Raw genomic sequence first — 21,251 nt, forward strand, 5'->3', positions numbered from 1 at the left:
CTAATGTCAGTATTTATAAGACTCTGTATTCAACTGCACTCAACAGTTCTTTTATTTTGAACAAATCTATTTCATGCCCCTGTTGAAGGGGAGGGGAATGAGAATTGAATAATGAAAAAAATACATTGTTGGGACTTTTTTTCTTCTGAATTATCAAGACCTTTACCTTGGGAATTTGTTTTGTTTCACAAATGGGTCTTATGCAATAGTCTAGATAGCTTGAGAATTTTTTTCAACATGGAAAAATGTCAATTCAAAATATTCATGCTCACATTTACTGCTCTACTTTTCTTTAAACTACTGAAAAATAGTTTGTTTTAGTAAAACTAGAAAAGTTTTCTGAAAAAAATAGGTAAAATTCTTCATGAACTGGGGCTAGAGAAAGAGTTCTTAGACACAACACCAAAAGCATAACCATGAATAAAAGTGATGTTTGACTTCATCAAAATTAAAACTTTTGCTCTGAGAATAACAATAAGAAAATGAAAAGACAAGCCACAGACTGGGAGAAAAAATCCTGTAAATCACATATATGACAAAGGACTTACATCCAGAATGTATCAAGAACTCTCGAAACAACAATAAGAAATTAAACAACCCAGTTAAAAAATAGTTAAAAGACTTGGATTAACTCATTAATGAGGATATATGTAGATGAGGAATAAGCACATAAAAAGATGCTGAAATCATCACTAGGGAAATGTAAATGTAAACCATGAGATACTACCACACATCTATTAGACTAAACTTTAAAATATTGATAATACCAAGAACAATCAGAATCCTCAAATACTGTTGGTGGGAATGCAAAATGGTACAACTCTGGACACAGTAAAACAGCTTCTGATGAGATTAACCATATCACCATATGACCCAGCAGTCTCACTGTTGGGTATTCACCCTAGAGAAATATAAGCTTGCATTCACACAAAAACCTATGCATAAATGTTTATAGCAGTTCTATTCATGATCTCCAAAAACTGAAACAATCCAAATGTCCTCAATTGGTGAACAGATAAACAACCATGGTATATCCATACAAAAAAATCACCAGAAATAAAAAGGGATAAACTATTGATATGCACAACTTGGATTAATCTAAAAAGCATGCTGATTAAAAGAACCCGGTCTAAAAGGTCACAGACTTGCATTTAGATGACATTCTCAGAAAGACAAAGTTGTAGTGTGGAGAACATCAGTGGTTGCCAGAGATCAGGTGTAGGGGAGGGTATGAGGAAGGGACAGCACCGGGGGCAGGGGTGGGTTAGAGGGAATAATGGACTGTTCTGTGTCCTGATTATGGTTACACTGATCAAAACATACACCAAAATGTATAGAATTACATATACTTCTACTGTATAATAATTTAAATTTTAAATTTATCATACTGTTTGATTTATAGACCACATACATGACATTTTTTTTATGTCTTTGTCCTTCAGCCTTTGGTTAATGGTTAATGTCCTTGGGTAATGGAATTCTAATGACGCATAAGGAGGCTGTTACCCTCCCTCTTCTCACCATGAGGCTATATAGTGTAATAAATCAAGGTTCTTTTTATCTTACTGTTCCTTTTATCTATTTTCATTTTTTTTATTTTGGGGGGAAGCCTCTAAGCTGATTCAAGGAAGAGGTAGTTATGCTGAGCAGAGTGAGAGACTCTGACCAGGATTTTACCTCCATCTTTTAAATGTTCTCAATTTTTCTCCCAAGATCTCCTTTTTTAATTTTTTTTCTTTTAAAGACTCAAAGGAAACCCACCAGATTTTTTTACTGCATAAAAATCTCTATTTCAGTTAAATTCTTCAGCCAATTTCCCTTCGATAATTATTTAAAAGAAACAAAGGTCATTTACAAGTATTCAGTTTCCACTAAGTCAGAGTAGTTTCCATCTAGTGGTGTTCTTAGCAGTAGACAATAAACCATGAAAGGTTTATTCCAGGGTGTGTGTGTGCATGTGTGTGCACACATGCACAGTGTCTGCCACTCTCCAAGCCTCTGTGTCCTCATCTGTAAAATATGGACAACATTAATCTCTACCCCAGGGTAATGAGGAGGATTAAGTTAGAAAATAGGAAGAGGGTGCAGTACGGTGCCTGACCACGTGAAATGGTTTTGTTTTCATAGGAATGCTTTTCTTTCCATACGAGATGATTAACACTGTAACTGTGGAGAAACTGAAGAAAAATCCAGGAACTCCTAACCCTCCAGTTTCTCCAGATAAATATCACCTTCAGTTAGCATATAGGAAAGTAGTGTATTGATATTTTTTGATGTTCAAAAAAATGCTTTACATGACAAAATATTAACAAGTGTTGAGTTAGGTAGTGAGTATGTGATTGTTCATTGTATTATGTAAACTCTCTATATACTTGAAATTTTTCATAATTGGAAAGTTGGGGAAAGTTAAGCTCAAAAGCATTAGTCACCACAATTTTTTTTGTTAGTTATTAGTTGGTAACTAACTAGTTACTAAGAGGCTATACCAGAAAGATCCATATAAAATGATTTAAATACAACAGAAGGATCTCTCTCATGAGAGTCTAAAGATGAGCAGGCATCCTGGGGCGAGAGCAAGGCTCTGCTTCATGACTGGTCAGCTCTGCCACCTCGACATTCGGGTTTTGCCTCGGACTCAAGGTGCTACCACATTTTGTTGTCATTCCCAGCCAGCAAGTAGTAGAAAAGAGAAATTCTAGGCATGCTTCTAAGGCACTGGCCCCCAATTCAAAGAGGCTTCTTCTCACATCCAATTTGCCTGAACTTGTTACCACAAGCAGATGCAAGGCAGGCTTAGACGTGATCTGGGCAAACATGTGCCAGAACCACAGGGAAACACCAAATGGCCAGCTAACAACCAAGAGGCATCGTGTGGGAGGAGTTCTGTTATTAAAAGAAAGCTGGACAGAATAGACCTTGGGAGACAGCATTTTAATTTTAATGTTCCAATTTTACATTTATTTTTCTTCTTTAGAGCAGTTTTGCATTTAAATAACTGTCTTTAAAATGTATCTCAAAATGAATGATTTCAAGAGGTAAAGAATTCTTAGGCACAGGTATTAAATCATTTCTCTAACACAAACTAAAAAGTGAAGGAGCAGCAGCCAGAAAAATGTTCTACATTAGATCTTTTCTAAGGTAACTAACAAAACTATGTGAACACTGAGAAATACTTAATATATGCATTAACTTTTCTTTACCTTACAGTAAGACAGTGATTATCAGTCTTTGTTTTTACTTTTTAAGTCAGTCACTTGAAGTTCATTTGAAATTATTTGAAAATCATAAGCGTCATATTTCATTCATTATCAGGAAGTTTCCTCAACTGAAGTGCATGTGAAATCAAAGCAGGTGCTGGTGTAAATAGAAAATGTCAGGCATCTCAAAAACCATCGGGTAAAAATGAAGATGAAAGGCTTTTTTTGTTATCATTAATGAAGTTAGTTACCTAGGGAATGCTTTTTCCTGCTGTGAGCAGAAGAGGAAAGGTGGTCACTGGTCCCCTATGGCCACAGTCAGGGCTGGCGGGTTTGGGCCACCCACACTTGTTTCCATATTACCCACTGTTGTCCCTTGGGGTAATAAAGAGCAGAAACCTTGCTCAGAATAGCTTATGTGCTAAGTAGGAGGAATACTGGCGTTGCTCAAAACATTAAAGAAAGAACTGCAAGAACGAAGGCCTCCAGTGTTGACACCAGAGACTCAGCATTGCCAGGATGTTCTCTCAGCTCTGTGTTTCAGCTGCTACATGTGTTTGTGTGAACAGTCTCTTATGAGATGCGCATGACCACCTTGTCAAAAAGGTCCTTAGTCCTGGAGTTGGCAGAGGAAACCCAGGGAAGGACTCCTAATCTGATAGGGTCAGGTGCCACCCTGCAGCAGAGTAGAAAGTGGCTAGGACAGCTGGCTGGGCAGGTGATGTCCACTACATCCTTTTCACTCCCAGGCTTGAATGATTCTGACAGCCCCAAGCCGGGGAGACCCAGAAACAGCTTCTGTGAGCAGGCAGACATGTTTTCTCTCTGCATGTTTCAAAACCTCTCTTGCAAGTAGTGTTAGAGCTACACTCAGACTTCCAGCGGCTTCCTGATCCTGCCCAGAGCCTAAGACTCACAAGGAAAAGACATTTTGAATGTTTTTATTCAAGAGAATCCATATTTTTATTGTTTTATAAACCACATGGTTAGCTTCTTTTCTACTCTTGCCATCATGACACTGTCCAAGAAAATGCAATATCTTATAATAGCTAATATAATTCTTTGTTTTTGTTTTTAAGAAATTGACAGTGAAAAATGCAAGACAGCATGGTAGAATGCCCTAAATTCAACTGATCTGTCATGAAATCTCATGTATTTGAAGTGGGTCGCCCATTTTTATTAAATGAGAATGATTCTCAAAGTTAACAGATTATTTTTTCACTTTTTTTTGGTATCATTAATCTATAATTACATGAAGAACATTATGTTTACTAGGCTCCCCCCTTCACCAAGACCCCCCACAAACCCCATTACAATCACTGTCCATCAGCGTAAGATGCTGTAGAAGCACTACTTGTCTTCTCTGTATTGCACAGCCCTCCCTGTGCCCACCACATACATTATACTTGCTAATCGTAAGGCCCCCTTTCTTCTTCCCCACCCTTATCCCTCCCTTCCCACCCATCCTCCCCAGTCCCTTTCCCTTTGCTAACTGTTAGTCCATTCTTGGGTTCTGTGAGTCTGCTGCTGTTTTGTTCCTTCAGTTTTTCTTTGTTCTTATACTCCACAGATGAGTGAAATCATTGGTACTTGTCTTTCTCTGCCTGGCTTATTTCACTGAGGATAATACCCTCTAGCTTCATCCATGTTGTTGCAAATGGTAGGATTTGTTTTCTTCTTATGGCTGAATAATATTCCATTGTGTATATGTACCACATCTTCTTTATCCATTCATCCACTGATGGACACTTAGGTTGCTTTCAATTCTTGGCTATTGTAAATAGTGCAGCGATTAACATAGGGGTGCATCTGTCTTTTTCAAACTGGGCTGCTGCATTCTTAGGGTAAATTCCTGGAAGTGGAATTTCTGAGTCAAATGGTATTTCTATTTTGAGCATTTTGAGGAACCTCCATACTGCTTTCCACAATGGTTGAACTAATTTACATTCCCACCAGCAGTGTAGAAGGGTTCCCCTTTTTCCACAACCTCACCACAAAGTTAATAGATTTTATTATCAAGGTGGCATTAGATTTGCATCCAAATCTTGGTATAATTTCCCCCAATTTTATGGTGAAAATATCAGAAGAAAGTGAGAAGATATATGAATAAGACTGGAAATGTAGCATGAAAAATCTTTATTGGCATGGAGAAATATTGAAAATATAGTGCTAAATGGAAAAGTGAGCTATACACATCTGTGTGCATATACAAGTACATATATACTTAAAGAAGAAAAACAGTAAATACACCAGTTTTTAACAGTGGTATCTCTGACATAGAATTGTGGGTGGGTTTTCTTTTATCTTTGTGTTTTGCTAGATTTTCTACATTGAATGTGTGTTATTTTTATAATTGAAGGGAAATTTTATTTGGGAAATACATAAATCTTCAACCATAAATCTACTAATATTTTTGTAGATGTGGGTAATATAGCATGGAAAGAATAAGGCAAGAATTTGGGCTCTGGTTTGAGGCCAGTTATTCCTTTACCTTAGACAAATCCCATTTTCTTTCTGGGCCTGGGTGCTACCTCTGTAGAATGTGATGTTAAAGTAGATGCAATCCAAGGACTGGTTGGGTTTTAGACTCCTATACTCTAACTTATAAGAATGTTACAGTTTGATTTCTTGGAAAAGCTATTGTTTTACATGGTATGAAGGTGGAATGGGAAAGGCAACATCATTACTGAAGATGTATTTATTAAGAGTCACATGGTTTAAGAAAAGCATTTGTTCTGAAATCTTTTTTAGAATTACCATGTTAGGTATTTTGTCATCTTCTAATATTTGAAATGTACATTTGATGGGTGGCTATTTGATTATTAAACTTATCTAAAAGTGAATTACTATGAATATCTTATTCTGAATAACACCCAGTTTTTATTGAGAAAATGGCCTTTATTGGCTGGTATACAATAAGGAATTTATTGCAAAATTTACCCTTGGCCCTGGTGCTGGTGAAGAAAGAAAGAGCCAGGTGGACAAGTGTTCCCAGGAGCCCCCGCCTACCCATTTTCATTCAGTCAATGTTGAGAGTGAATGCATTCGCTATGCTTGTGGGAAAGAGAGCCAGTACCCAGGCCTGGGCTCCTTTCCATCAGCCCTGCCTGCAGCCAAAAGGCTGAATCCTTGCTGACCAGTTTTGCAAAGCCAGAGAGAACATGCCATTCTCAAATTCTGACCCAAGGCTAAGAGTATATCTGTCAGGTTACACTGCTGTATTAAATTCCATGCATTTGGTGAATGAGAATGGAAAGGAAATAGATTTGAGATCTGATATTTGCATTTGATGAATCCAAAGGAACCTATGGAAAATGTTGCTACCACCAACCTATGTCTGACACAGGAGCATGAGGTGGGCCTCAGTTGAGGCAGGAACCACTGTAGCCATTTTCCCTTAAACTTGCTCAAGGACTCCAGTAACTTGGTCAAAAAAAAGATAAGCTGCCAACACAATCCTTTCTTTGGTGCAACATGCTGAGGGCTGCATCTTCCTACACTGTGTCACAAGTAAGGTTATATGCCACAGGAGTCCACAAAATCCAATTAATAAAGCTGCTTGTTTGTATACTTGCCGTGAAAAGTATTTGCAAATACTTTTGTATCTTATACACTACAGTTCAACAAACCTATGGGTTAACAAACTTGTAAGACTAGCTTGGACATCTGACTTCTATGGTTTTTTTCTTAAGAACGTTATAATTTTAGCCCTTACATCTAGGAAAATGTAATCCTAGTTCCCACCTAACATAAAAAACAAAATTGCAGTGAATAAACTCCTTGTAAACTGGGAAATTACTGTGCTTTTACTATTTTTGAAATCTTTATTTAATCTTAATCCTTTTTTATTTATCTTTGTCCAGTCTTTTGTATACAATCATACTCTAATAAATATTATGTTATTCATGATAGAGAAGCCCCTGTAAGGAATTCTCCTCAGGAGTCTGAACATGGTGAGATACTGCAATTATTTCCTTGAGCTTTCCTTTTATTGACAGGTATCTTATTTTGACTTAAGCTTCCTTAGCAGAGACCAGGTCCTCTTTATTGTGAACTACACCAAGGACAATGTCAGGCCTCAGCAAATATTTCATAGCAAAAACATCCACAGCTTCTCAGCCAGTCCGCAGCATGAGCTGGTCCATTGCTGAGCATGCCCAGGGTCCGGAGGACTGGTGTGCAGCTGGATGAGGCACGGGGGCCAAGTGACTCAGGAAGCTGGTCCAGGCATTCTTTCAATGCAAACTCTGAATTATCTGTGTCTTCTGTGCAGCCGGTTCCTGTGTGAAATGGGTATGAGGTAGCCACCCAGGCACTCCTGCTGGTGAGATCCCAACACCAGGAAGAGAATGGAACCTTGAGTGCATTTCTGTCCTACTTTGTTCCCCGTAGTATGATCTCAGCAGGTTTCTCCACTCAGAGGTGTCATTGGGGACCCACAGGTGTATACAACCCTCCTGCCTATGAGGAGAATGATGTGCCAGGAAGCTATAAAGCATTGTGGAATAGAGAGAGGGGAGCTCATTTTTAACAGGGGGGCAGAGGGAATATGAATGGTGGCTCAAAGCTGATCTTTGAAGATGAGCTCATGAGATGCTTTTGAAGAGAAATAAGGAAAGAACATTTCACTTAGAGAACAGTAGGTGCTAGATCAGAGGGACAGGAAAGCACCCATCTTTTTAACTCCTGGCTTCCAACCTCTTGTGTTTCAGAGGAAAGCCAGCCAGCATATAAAAGGTGAAGACAGGAACAAAGTCACCAGTAGGAGTGTTGGACTGGACACGGCCACGTCACAACCTACGGAGACCAGGCACTCCCCGGAGGAGTGCCTGCTCTCTCCTTCCAGAGAATGCTGGATGAAGGAGCGGAGGCCAGCACAGTACAGCAGCTTCTCTGGGCTCAGCAGCAGTGACAGCGTCCTACGGGAATTAGACGATGGACAGTTTGATCAGGAAGATGGAGTAACTCAGGTCACTTGTATGTGAGCAGTGAGGTAAAGCAATGGAAGGCCCTGTAAATAATGATTAAAATAATTGCCAGCTGACTTGACTGTTATTACTTTCTCTGCATTTATGTAATACTTTCATCTTTTCCAGACTCAGACTTCCTCTAATCTTCATAAACTTGGCTCAATCTCCCAAATGAGGTAGGATAACCAACATATTTGTAAATTCAGAATCATGTTTACACTTCTCTTAACTAAAACATCTGTTTAAACAGATGTCTCATTAGATAATCTAGTTCAGTTTCTCATGATTGTGCAAGGTATACTTTTCCTACAATTTCTGGTAAGAAGACTTACCAGTATTTTACCTAATTAGAAAGTTCTTGGGAGATTAGAGTCTTACTAGGCTAAAAAATAACCTCTCTCTCTCTCTCTCTCTCTCTCTCTCTCTCTCTCTCTCTCTCTCTCTCTCTCTCTCTCTATCACACACACACACACACACACACACACACATACACACACACACACGTGAAAGGCTAATTAATGAAATACCTATTTTCTGAATATAACAGTCCAAATTTTGTCTTAACTATGGCATGTATATGCAAAGCAAGCCCCTATTTGTTAAAATACTCCCATAAAAAAATCCTTTTTGAATGTCTTTGCTTTTAAAGAGTCACCATGTTACCAGCCCTGTACTGATCACTAACCTTAAACTTTGTTTCTTCTCATGGCCTAGAAGTAGAGTGAAGCAGCAGCCCTTCAAATTCACTACAAAAAGAACCCACCATCTCAATATTTTAAAACCTTAGTAGACAGAAAGAATTATTTCCTTTAAATTGCAAATAGTATGAAAAGGGAAAACAACTTTAGATGGAACCTGGTCTTTCACACCTGTCTAGACTGGGATTATGCTTCTGTTTTGATTGCTAAATCATGAAGGATGCGGAAACACAGAATCATCAGTCCAGGTGCTCAGTGTAAGCAAGGTGTATGGTGACCTTTCTTTTTCATCTCTGCTTTGCTTGCTCTGCTAATAGAGATACCTTTGCCTTGCTCAGCCTCTGACAGGAAAAGGTTAAGATTCTACAAAATAAAGGATTTTCATTTATCTATGAAAGGCTTATACTTTGAAATGTGGGAACCTTCAAGTGAATTACAACTGACTTTGCCATTGATGCGTTCCACCTATTATATATTTTTATTAGCATTGATGTTTATATTATAAAATCATTTAAATAATAAAATATCATCTTATTGGTCTATGTTTTATTGTCACAAATGCATAGTATGTTTTATACATATGACAGATACATATTACAGGTCATCAAATATACAGTATAACTACACTAGGTAGGCCAATCTCCATGAACTAATAAAGTTAACTTCTACCATGCAAAAGCATTACCTTTATAGGTATAAAGGAACTTAATATTCTACTCAATGTTATTCTGTGGAAACAGCTATCAACAATATTTGCAGAAATGTTTTTTGATGAACCTGAGTTCTGTATTTAAGAGTTGGTGAATTTTTGGCAGAAACAAGTATTACTTCTGGAGCCCACAAAATGCCATAAGTTATGAAACATAGGATATATACTCAGAAAGATCAGTTCTTCCCAATTCTGGCAGTTTGTGGAGGGGATTTGAAGTATTAAAAGCAGAGATAGAAATTTATGTTTTACTAAACACTCAGAAATATATATATTGTTCAGTTGTAATTTTTCTTAATTTGTGTAAGCATACTTTCTTTTATGGTTTAATTTTAACCTAAGTGTTTTTTATTATTAAAAAAACTTTTTATTACAATAAGGTTAGCAGTTATAAACTCATAACCTATTTCATAAGTATTTACTCCAACAATCACCCTCAAGTTACACAGCAAATTTATATTAGTGAATAAATGATGACCAAGTGGTAAGTAAAACTTGGACTCTATATGCCTAAGGAGTTTAATGTGACTAACCTTATTATCTGCCTGTTGTATATTTTGTTCTTTTCAAAATATTATACAATTCCTTAGGGGCTGTGGCATGTTTATTTTTAATACCTATACGTTATGTCAAAAAAGGATCAAGATCACAGATGTGGTTGTGAAGTTCTTCCATTCTCCTTGGTACACTATCTATGGCACTTCTCATGTTTCAATAACCACTGGTTAGTTCGATCCCATTTGGACTGACTGTCACCTTGTTATCTTACATGGACAACATGTAACACCTGATCACTGGAGAAATCACCACTGAGCTGAGGAGCAGCTCTATCAGTGTCACCACAATTCTCTCCATTAAAGATAAACAGAAAAGCCACTCCCTTCAATAAGACTTTAGGGCTTGCAGGAGTCTTCAGACAGCCATAAAAACAGGAGGCAGAGCTATAGTCAGTCCAAATCACAACTATCTCCAAATCATTTGTTTTATCAGGAATGGGTATTGATATATTAGGATATAAACGTGCTAGGTACATTTTCATTTCTTGCAGTCTGGAAGAGCTAAGGAGATGTCTCATTTTCCTAGCATTTCCTCACTGCTTCGATCCATCATGAGTACTCCCTCTGGGCTGGAAAGATTGTGGCTCTCTCAGCATAGGGCTAAAAAGGATGTCCTCTCAGCTCCTCAGAGCCCCACAGTATTCCTGCCTGAAAAGACTAAATTTCAAGTGAACTCAAATGGAGTATGTGCTAATGGGGGAGTCTGTAACTAAGCATGTTCAGTCAAAACTGACTGGTGGATAGGTAGGAAAACTAGCTAAATGCAAACCATCAGAACTCATAGCACATTTGTTTACATGATATTTGTTGTGTCAATTTATCATACCTTGAGAGTGAATTTTACTTGTGCAAAAGCCCAGAGTTCATAGAGTCAGATCCGACAGATAATTAAGTTCTAAAAGGGTGTTTGAGGTAGCAAATTAGGCAAAACTCTAAAGTAATGAGCCTTATTTCTAGTAATGTCACATTTTTTTTGTGGAGACAATTCCATAAGTGGATTGTAAAAATGTTTTTTGCACATTAAAGTCATTGATGTATTAAGTATCAAGTAAGTGAAAATCAATGTATGTATAAATATCAAAGTGATTCTTTCAAGGCTTCTATCAGCCATCATTCTTAGCTGCAAGCAACAGATTACCTTGGCTCATTTAGCAGTAAAGGAATTTATTTCAAAAGATAGCTAGAAATGGACTTCATCAAAATTTAAAACTCCTGTTCATAAAACTCAGTTTAAGAAGCGAAAGGGCAAGCCACAGATTGGGAGAATATGTTTGCAAAGCACATAACTGACAAAGGAATACCTAAATGGCCTCTACAAAGCAATAACAAAAAGACCCAGCACCCAATTATAAATGGGCAAAGAGCTTGAATAGATGCTTCGTGAAAGAAAAATAGAGACTTCTGCTTCCAAAAGATGGAGTAGATTCTTTCCATGAAGTATAACTAAAAACCCTGAACATTATATATAAAACAACATAAGATGACCAGTGGTGATTTCTGTAGTTTTATTTTTGCATCATGTAACTCAGACATGGCTGCTGAAGAAGCCAGAAATCTAAAAATGCCAATGCTGCAGACCAAAAAACCCTAACAAAAGTCTAACAAGTCAGCAAATATTGACAATAACCACTCTGGCCCAACAGCCCAAAAACCCTGAGACCTCATCCTAGCACAGACCACTCAGGGAGCCTAGATTTCTAGCCTCACAAAGGTTGACTCCTCCAGGGGACTATCAGAGGACAAGGAGGGAATCAGAAATTTGTCCCAAAGGGCAGGAAGAGCCCTAACCCTCCCTCCACGGTGTTAATGCAGATCACTCAGGAAGCTTGAACCTTTCCCTCTCCTTCCCCACTGGGGTGGTATCTGAGTAGGTTTAGAGGAGCATCAGGACTTCCACTACTGCCCCGTGGGCCCAGGCCATTCCCCTGGGGTGTGGAGACCACATGGGAGCTGGAACTCCCACTCTTGCCCTTCAGTAGTGAAGAAAACCCCCCTCTGGTGTCCACAGAGATGGAATGGGGAACCTGGTCTTCTACCTCCATGTGACAGTAACCAGGCAGTACCCCCACTCCCCTGCTGGAGGAGTGTCAGAAAAAGCCAACTGACAAAGATAAAATAGGATCCAGAGTCTCATAGCATAATAAGAAAATGCCCAGGTTTCAAATACAAATTATTCATCAAATGAAGAGCCATTAAGATCCCAAACTAAATAGCAAAAAAAAAAAAAAAAAAAAAAAAAAAAAAAAATAGATGCCAACAGTGAGAGAGATATTAAAATTATCTTTAAAAGATTTTAGAGCATCTATGATGAAAATAGGTTTACAAATAATTTTGAAGAGGCTTAAAACAAATGAAAAAAATAGAAAGCCTCAGCAAAGAAGTAAAAGATATAAGGAAGAATCAAATTGAACTTTTAGAACTGAGCAATACAATAACCAAAGTAAAATGCTCAGTAGATGGGCTCAGCAGCAGAACAGAGAGGAAAAAAAAAGAACAGACCCCTTCAGGACAACAAAATACAAAGGATCTAATATTCATGTCTTTAGAGTCCTAGAATGATCAGAGAGAGAGAGAGAGAGAACAGGACTGAAAAAGTGCTTCACAAAATAATGGCTTGAAAACTTTGCAAATTTGGTAAGAGACATAAATAAACTTACTTATTCAACAAGGTGAAACTCATCTATAGTGATGAAACCAGAATTGTGGTTTGAAGGGGTTGACTGGTGTCTTAGTCCATTTGGGCTTCGGTAACAAAATACCAAGGATGGTGTGGCTCATGAACAATGGAAATTTCCCACAGTTCTGGGAGCTGGCAAGTCCAAGATCAAGAGACTGGCAGGCTGAACATGTGGTGAGAACCCAGTTCCTGGTTGGCAGGTCTCCTGTTGAGCCCTTTCACTGCAGAAGGGCACCCACAGGGATCTCTCATGGCTCCACATTCATGCCTGAATAATCTACTACAGGCCCTCCCTCCTCATATCATCACATTAAGGATGAGGATTTCAACATATGTTTTTTACAGGGGACACAAACACTCAGTATATAGCCCTTAAAAGTAGACAGAACTTTCTGGAGGGGTGGAAATGTTCTCTATATTTGGTTGGAAGTAACATAAGTGCACATAATTGTCAAGACTAATTAAACTATACACTTAAGATAGGTACATTTTACTATGTATAATCTGTATCTTAATAAAATAAATATTTATTGGAGAACTGACAGAATTGTTGGGAGGGCTAGAGAACCAACCACAATGCTAAGCTTCCAGGAACCATGCGCAGACCACACAGGCGAGCAAGCATGCTGTTTCCAGCCCCAAACCTGCTGTCAGGAACAAATCCTCTTCAGTATATGGCTGCAGACTTTGGAGAACATTGCAGTCCCTAAAACCCAAAGATTTCTGCTGCTGACCTTTTCAGGAAAATGGCTGCCCTTTGTTCAGCTTTATTCTTCTTCTGATGATGTACTTGTGAATCAGTTTCATGAAAGAGCCCATGCTCTGGCTTGGGAATGAGTAGTTTGGGTTCTCAGAAGGCAGAATATGAAGAAGATGAGAATTCTGGGTACTGGGCTTGAGCAGGCAGGAGTCATCAGGTTCAAGGTGACTCTAATACACAACATGTGTTTATGTTGCTAGGTCGAATTTTGATGGGACCTTAACCAAATGAGCAAAGTTACTATCACCAATAATGGAACAAACCAACATTCTGTGATTCCTGATAGAATGGTATACTGAAAAGAACACAGCATCAGGGGGCAGAGCCAAGATGGTGGCGTGACTAGACAGTGGGAATCTCCTCCCAAAAACATATATATTTTTGAAAATACAACAAATACAACTAATCCTAAAAGAAAGACCAGAAGACACAGGACAACAGCCAGACTACATCCACACCTGTGAGAACCCAGCGCCTGGTGAAAGGGGTAAGACACAAGCCGCAGCCCGGCGGGACCCAAGGCCCCTCACCCAAGCTCCTGAGGCCCCTCACCCCAGCTCCCGGTGGGAGGAGTAGAGTTGGAGCGGGGAGGGAGAGGGAGCACAGGACTGCTAAACACCCAGCCCCAGCCATCCGCACCAGAGCACACACACACAGTGTATGCATGGGGTCCTAAATACTAGGGAAACAGGACAGTAAGACCTTTGAGCGGGTCCTGAAGATGGCGCCCCTGTGACAAAGAAAAGCGAGTGCTTTTTGAAAGTCTTAAAGGGACAGGGACCCCACCGCTGGATGGAAGCATCCTGGGTCACAGTCCAGCAGCTGGAAATTCCAGGGAACTCCGGGTGCACTAAGCCCCTGGGCAACAGCTCCGACACCCGTCACGGAGGTAAACAGCCAAACAGGCCCCCGTCCATTAACCCTCTGGGGCCCCGCCATAGCAGAGCAGCGGCCTGAGGTAGGCCACGCCCACAGCAAGGGAGCTTCGTCCATACCAACCCGGCAAGATACAGAGACCTAGTCTACATGAAATTGCCCAACACAAGCCACTAGGGGTCACAGTCGTCCCAGTAAAGAAAGGCAAGGAGCAAGTGGAAAGTCTTGGTTCTCCCAGCTAACAGATGAGTCAATAGCTCACCATTGCACCTATCAACATGAAAAGGCAAAAAAATTTGATCCAGACAAGACTAACCCAGACAGTTTTGACATCTTCTACATCTTCCCCTGGGAAGGAACCTGGGGAGATAGATTTAACCAGTCTTCCTAAAAAAGAATTCAAAACAAAAGTCATAACCATGCTGATGGACTTGCAGAGAAATATGCAAGAACTAAGGAGGGAAAATACACAAATAAAACAAGCTCTGGAAGGACTTCAAAACAGAATAGACGAGATGCAAGAGACCATTAATGGACTAGAACACAGAACAGGAATGCACAGAAGCTGATGCAGAGAGAGATAAAAGGGTCTCCAGGAATGAAAGAATTTTAAGAGAACTGTGAGAGCAATCGAAATGGAACAATATCCACATTATAGGGGAACCAGAAGAAGAAGAAGAGAGAGAAAAAGGGATAGAAAGTGTCTTTGAAGAAATAATTGCTGAAAACTTCCCCAAACTAGGGGAGGAAATGCCCTCTCAGACCACAGAGGTACACAGAACTCCCATGACAAGGGATCCAAAGAGGGCAACACCAAGACACATAATAATTAAAATGGAAAAGATCAAACACAAGGACAAAGTATTAAAGGCAGCCTGAGATAAAAAAAAAAAAAAGGTCACCTACAAAGGAAAACCCATCAGGCTATCAGCAGATTTCTCAACAGAAACCCTACAGTCCAGAAGAGAATGGCACGATATACTTAATGCAATGAAACAGAAGGGCCTCGAACCAAGAATACTCTATCCAGCAAGATTATCATTTAAATATGAAGGAGGGATTAAACAATTCCCAGATAAGCAAAAGCTGAGGGAATTTGCCTCCCACAAACCACCTTTACAGGGCATCTTACAGGGACTGCTCTAGTTGGGAGCACTCCTAAAAAGAGCACAGAACAAAACACCCAACATATGAAGAAGGGAGGAGGAGGAATAAGAAGGGAGAGAAATAAAGAATCATCAGACTGTGTTTATAATAGCTCAATAAGCGAGTTAAGTTAGACAGTAAGATAGTAAAGAAGCTAACCTTGAACCTTTGGTAACCACAAACTTAAAGCCTGCAATGGCAATAAGTACATACATTTCAATAATCACCCTAAATGTAAATGGACTGAATACACCAATCAAAAGACACAGAGTAATAGAATGGATAAAAAAGCAAGAGCCATCCATATGCTGCTTACAAGAGACTCACATCAAACCCAAAGACATGCACAGACTTAAAGTCAAGGGATGGAAAAAGATATTTCATGCAAACAACAGAGAGAAAAAAGCAGGTGTTGCAGAACTAGTATCAGACAAAATAGACTTCAAAACAAAGAAAGTAACAAGAGATAAAGAAGGACATTACATAAGGATAAAGGGCTCAGTCCAACAAGAGGATATAACTATTATAAATATATATGCACCCAATACAGGAACACCAACATATGTGAAACAAATACTAACTGAAGTAAAGGAGGAAATAGAAGGCAATGCATTCATTTTGGGAGACTTCAACACACCACTCACTCCAAAGGACAGATCCACCAGAGAGAAAGTAAGTAAGGACACAGAGGCACTGAACAACACAGTAGAACAGATGGATCTAATAGACATCTATAGAACTCTACATCCAAAAGCAACAGGATACACATTCTTCTCAAACGCACATGGAACATTCTACAGAATAGACCACATACTAGGCCACAAAAAGAGCCTCAGTTAATTCCAAAAGATTGAAATCCTACCAACCAACTTTTCAGACCACAAACATATAAAACTAGAAATAAATTGTACAAAGAAAGCAAAAGGGCTCACAAACACATGGAGGCTTAACAACACGCTCCTAAATAATCAATGGATCAATGACCAAATCAAAATGGAGATCCAGCAATATATGGAAACAAACGACAACAACACAAAGCCCCAACTACTGTAGGATACAGCAAAAGTAGTCTTAAGAGGAAACTATATAGCAATCCGGGCATATTTAAAGAAGAACAATCCCAAATGAATGGTCTAATGTCACAATTATCGAAATTGAAAAAAGAAGAACAAATGAGGCCTAAGGTCAGCAGATGGAGGGACATAATAAAGATCAGCGAAGAAATAAATAAAATTGAGAAGAATAAAACAATAGCAAAAATCAATGAAACCAAGAGCTGGTTCTTTGAGAAAATTAACAAGGTAGATAAGCCTCTAGCCAGACTTATTAAGAGGAAAAGAGAGCCAACACTCATCAACAGAATCAGAAACAAGAAAGGAAAAAATCACGGTGGACCCCACAGAAATACAAAGAATTATTAGAGAGTATTATAAAAACCTATATACTAACAAGCTTGGAAATCTAGGAGAAATGGACAACTTCCTAGAAAAATACAACCTTCCAAGACTGACCCAGAAAGAAACAGACAATCTAAACAGACCAATTAGCAGCAATGAAATTGAAGCAGTAATCAGAAAACTACCAAAGAACAAAACCCCTGGGCCAGATGGATTTACCTCAGAATTTTACCAGACATACAGAAAACACATAATACCCATTCTCCTTAAAGTTTTCCAAAAAACAGAAGAGGAGGGAATACTCCCAAACTCATTCTATGAAGCCAATATCACCCTAATACCAAATCCAGGCAAAGACCCCACCAAAAAAGAAAACTACAGACTAATATCCCTGATGAACGTAGATGCAAAAATACTCAACAAAATATTAGTGAACCAAATTAAAAAATACATCAAAAGGATCATACACCATGACCAAGTGGGATTCATCTCAGGGATGCAAGGATGGTACAACATTCAAAAATCCATCAACATCATCCACCACATCAACAAAAAGAAAGACAAAAATCACATGATCATCTCCATAGATGCTGAAAAAGCATTCAATAAAATTCAACATCCATTCATGATAAAAACTCTCAACGAAATGGGTATAGAGGGCAAATACCTCAACATAATAAAAGCAGTATATGATAAACCCACAGCCAACATCATACTGAACAGCGAAAAGTTGAAAGCTTTTCCTCTGAGATTGGGAACAAGACAAGGATGCCCACTCTCCCCACTGTTACTCAACATAGTACTGGAAGTCCTAGCCTTGGCAATTAGACAAAACAAAGAAATACAAGGAATCCAGATTGGTAAAGAAGAAGTTAAACTGTCACTATTTGCAGATGACATGATATTGTACATAAAAAACCCTAAGACTCCACTCTGAAACTACTAGAGCTGATATCGTAATTCAGCAAAGTTGCAGGATACAAAATTAATACACAGAAATCTGTGGCTTTCCTATACACTAATGATGAACTAATAGAAAGAGAAACCAGGAAAACAATTCCATTCACAATTGCATCAAAAAGAATAAAATACCTAGGAATAAACCTAACCAAGGAAGTGAAAGACCTATACCCTGAAAACTACAACACACTCTTAAGAGAAATTAAAAAGGTCACTAACAAATGGAAACTCATCCCATGCTCCTGGCTAGGAAGAATTAATATTGTCAAAATGGCCATCCTGCCCAAAGCAATATACAGATTTGATGCAATCCCTATCAAATTACCAACAACATTCTTCAATGAGCTGGAACAAATAGTTCAAAAATTCATATGGAAACACCAAAGAATAGTCAAAGTAATCCTGAGAAGGAAGAATAAAGTGGGGGGGATCTCACTCCCCAACTTCAAGCTCTACTACAAAGCCACAGTAATCAAGACAATTTGGTACTGGCACAAGAACAGAGCCACAGACCAGTGGAACAGAATAGAGACTCCAGACATCAACCCAAACATATATGGCCAATTAATATTTGATAAAGGAGCCATGGACATACAATGGGGAAATGACAGTCTCTTCAACAGATGGTGCTGGCAAAACTGGACAGCTACATATAAGAGAATGAAACTGGATCACTGTCTAACCCCATACACGAAAGTAAATTCAAAATGGATCAAAGACTTGAATGTAAGTCATGAAACCATAAAACTCTTAGAAAAAAACATAGGCAAAAATCTCTTAGACATAAACATGAGTGACCTCTTCTTGAACATATCTCCCCGGGCAAGGGAAACAAATGCAAAAATGAACAAATGGGACTATATTAAGCTGAAAAGCTTATGTACAGCAAAGGACACCATCAATAGTACAAAAAGGTATCCTACAGTATAGGAGAATATATTCATAAATGACAGATCTGATAAAGGCTTGACATCCAAAATATATAAAGAGCTCACACACCTCAACAAACAAAAAGCAAATAATCCAATCAGAAAATGGGCAGAGAGCTGAATAGACAGTTCTCTAAAGAAGAAATTCAGATGGCCAACAGACACATGAAAAGATGCTCCACATCACTTGTCATCAGAGAAATGCAAATTAAAACCACAATGAGATATCATCTCACACCAGTAAGGATGGCTACCATCCAAAAGACAAACAACAAATGTTGGCGAGGTTGTGGAGAAAGGGGAACCCTCCTATACTGCTGGTGGGAATGTAAACTAGTTCAACCATTGTGGAAAGCAGTATGGAGGTTCCTCAGAATGCTCAAAATAGAAATACCATTTGACCCAGGAATTCCACTTCTAGGAATTTACCCTAAGAATGCAGCACTCCAGTTTGAAAAAGACAGATTCACCCATATGTTTATTGCTGCACTATTTACAATAGCCAAGATATGGAAGCAACCTAAATGTCCATCAGTAGATGAATGGATAAAGAAGATGTGGTACATATACACAATGGAATATTACTCAGCCATAAGAAAAAAACAAATCCTACCATTCGCAACAACATGGATGGAGCTAGAGGGTATTATGCTCAGTGAAATAAGCCAGGTGGAGAAAGACAAGTACCAAATGATTTCACTCATATGTGGAGTATAAGTACAAAAGAAAACTGAAGGAACAAAATAGCAGCAGAGGCACAGAACCCAAGAATGGACTAATAGTTGCCAAAGGGAAAGGGACTGGGGAGGTGGGGTGGGAAGGGAGGGATAAGGGCTGGAAAAAAAGAAAGAGGGCATTGCGATTAGCATTTATAGTGTGGGGGGGTCACGGGGAGGGCTGTGCAACACAGAGAAGACAAGTAGCGATTTTACAGCATCTTACTATGTTGATGGACAGTGACTGTGAATGGGGATGTGGGGGGGACTTGGTGAAGGGCGGAGCCTAGTAAACATAATGCCCTTCATGTAATTGTAGATTAATGATACCAAAATAAAATTAAAAAAGAACACAGCATCACTTCTGTGGTATTCCTGGCAAATAATGCACAACCTGAATGTGATTAGGAAACATTAGACAAACCCAAATTGAGGAACATTCTATGAAGCAATGGGCCTATATGGGTGTAAAAATGTTAAGGTTGTGAAAAACAAAGAAAAGCTGAGAAACGGCTTCACAGTAAATGAGACTAAATAGACATGACAACTAACCACGATACATGACCCTGGACTGGTCTGAGGTGAAGGGGAGGATGGCTGGGTAAAAAGAAGTTAGATGACATAACCGGGACAATGAATGGGCTGCTGATTAGATAATAATATTATATCAATGTTAAATTTCCTGATTTTGATTACTATAAAAACAAATTCTTATGAAATATACATGAAGATATTCAGGTATGAAGAGAAGATGGCTGCCACTTACTCTCATGATTTAAAAAAAATGTGTGTATGTTGAGACAAAAATTGATAAAGCAAATGAGGCAAAATTGAGAAATATGTATTGAAATTTTATCAAATAGCTTTAAAAAAAAAGTGTCAATCAGCCCAAAAACATGACATATGTTGACTACAAATAGCGGCTTTTAAATCAGGTTTCCTTTAAAGAAACACACCCCTGATCTACCTTGGTTCTGGGTCTCATTTCTGACTGACACCAGTTTTCCCTCTCGACCACTTTAGTTAAGGATCCTCTACTTACACTACCCAGGATTTTCAGAGCTTGTTAAAAGGACCTTTAAGCGTTATTTCAAATGCTATAAAATGTTTGCATTAAATCCTCTACAATTTTCAGACAAAAAATGTAAGTCCTAATGGAAGTAAGAAGGCTAAAACTATCGAGGCTTGTGTTTTCCAGACACTAGGCCAGGTGCTTTCTCATGGGCTGTTTCACCCTCACAATTGCCTAAGGCGAGGCTTAGTCTGGTTCATAGATAAGGATACTGAGCCTTAGAAAATTTAAGTAAACTGCTAAAGAAGCACAGTAAGGAAGCCAGAATTGAGAATTTAATTCCAAGTCCATTGATCATTGAGAAGTGATTAGATTCTCCAACTAAAAATAGTATCTCTACTTCCTAAGATTTCCTTTGTCTTTCTATTCCCAGCATTTAGTTAGGAATCATCCAAGCTATGGAGGGAATACAGTGGATAATACAAAGTATGGATTAATCTAACAGGTCTTTCCTCACTACTACCAAACTCTCTACAAATGAGACCTGACCCAGAGACCTCCTTTCATAGCTAATCTTTCCAGTTCCCTCACAAACCTTCAGGCCAAGTGAGGCTGCCAGAATGGGAAGACACTAAATGGAAAACCTA

The 21,251-nt window shown here is 38.8% G+C and overlaps 1 protein-coding gene across 1 annotated transcript in view; it reads left to right on the forward strand.

Annotated features, from left to right (window-relative positions):
- The window catches only part of RFTN2 (raftlin family member 2), a 65,209-nt gene extending 55,800 nt beyond the window's left edge, over positions 1–9,409 (forward strand). The window contains exon 9 of the mRNA XM_017659352.3: positions 7,910–9,409. Within this exon, the coding sequence (XP_017514841.1) occupies positions 7,910–8,182 (273 nt within the window). The 3' untranslated portion in view covers positions 8,183–9,409. The remainder of the gene's footprint in view (positions 1–7,909) is intronic.
- The last annotated feature ends 11,842 nt before the right edge of the window (positions 9,410–21,251 follow it).

Source organism: Manis javanica, chromosome 12 (assembly GCF_040802235.1).
Source record: "Manis javanica isolate MJ-LG chromosome 12, MJ_LKY, whole genome shotgun sequence".
Classification (NCBI taxonomy): domain Eukaryota; kingdom Metazoa; phylum Chordata; class Mammalia; order Pholidota; family Manidae; genus Manis; species Manis javanica.